This window comes from Acanthisitta chloris, unplaced genomic scaffold (genome assembly GCF_000695815.1).
Source record: "Acanthisitta chloris isolate BGI_N310 unplaced genomic scaffold, ASM69581v1 scaffold12700, whole genome shotgun sequence".
Taxonomy (NCBI): Eukaryota; Metazoa; Chordata; class Aves; order Passeriformes; family Acanthisittidae; genus Acanthisitta; species Acanthisitta chloris.
Window position 1 is genome coordinate 1 of NW_008651168.1, and position 234 is coordinate 234.

General features: G+C 67.9%; 1 protein-coding gene across 3 annotated transcripts in view; it reads left to right on the plus strand.

Moving 5' to 3' along the window:
* The first annotated feature begins 6 nt into the window (after positions 1–6).
* The window catches only part of NF2 (neurofibromin 2 (merlin)), a 49,292-nt gene continuing 49,064 nt past the window's right edge, over positions 7–234 (plus strand). For 2 of the 3 annotated variants that reach the window (XM_009072072.1, XM_009072056.1), the window contains exon 1: positions 7–107. In XM_009072072.1, coding sequence (XP_009070320.1) covers positions 18–107 — 90 coding nt within the window. In that variant the 5' untranslated portion in view covers positions 7–17. The remainder of the gene's footprint in view (positions 108–234) is intronic. The other variant, XM_009072064.1, reaches the window with a different exon arrangement.

Here is a 234-nt window from a genome sequence, read left to right on the forward strand (position 1 = left end):
GGGCGATCGCCTCCCGCATGAGCTTCAGCTCGCTGAAGCGCAAACAGCCCAAGACCTTCACCGTGCGCATCGCCACGATGGACGCGGAGATGGAGTTCAGCTGCGAGGTGACGGCGCGGGGCGCCTCGGGACCCCCCCCGCCTCAGCCCCGCTCGGGTGGGATCCGGCGGGTGTGGGTGTAATGTGGCTCTGCCCTGGCTGTGATTCGGCTTCCACCTTCGTCTCACTCGCCCT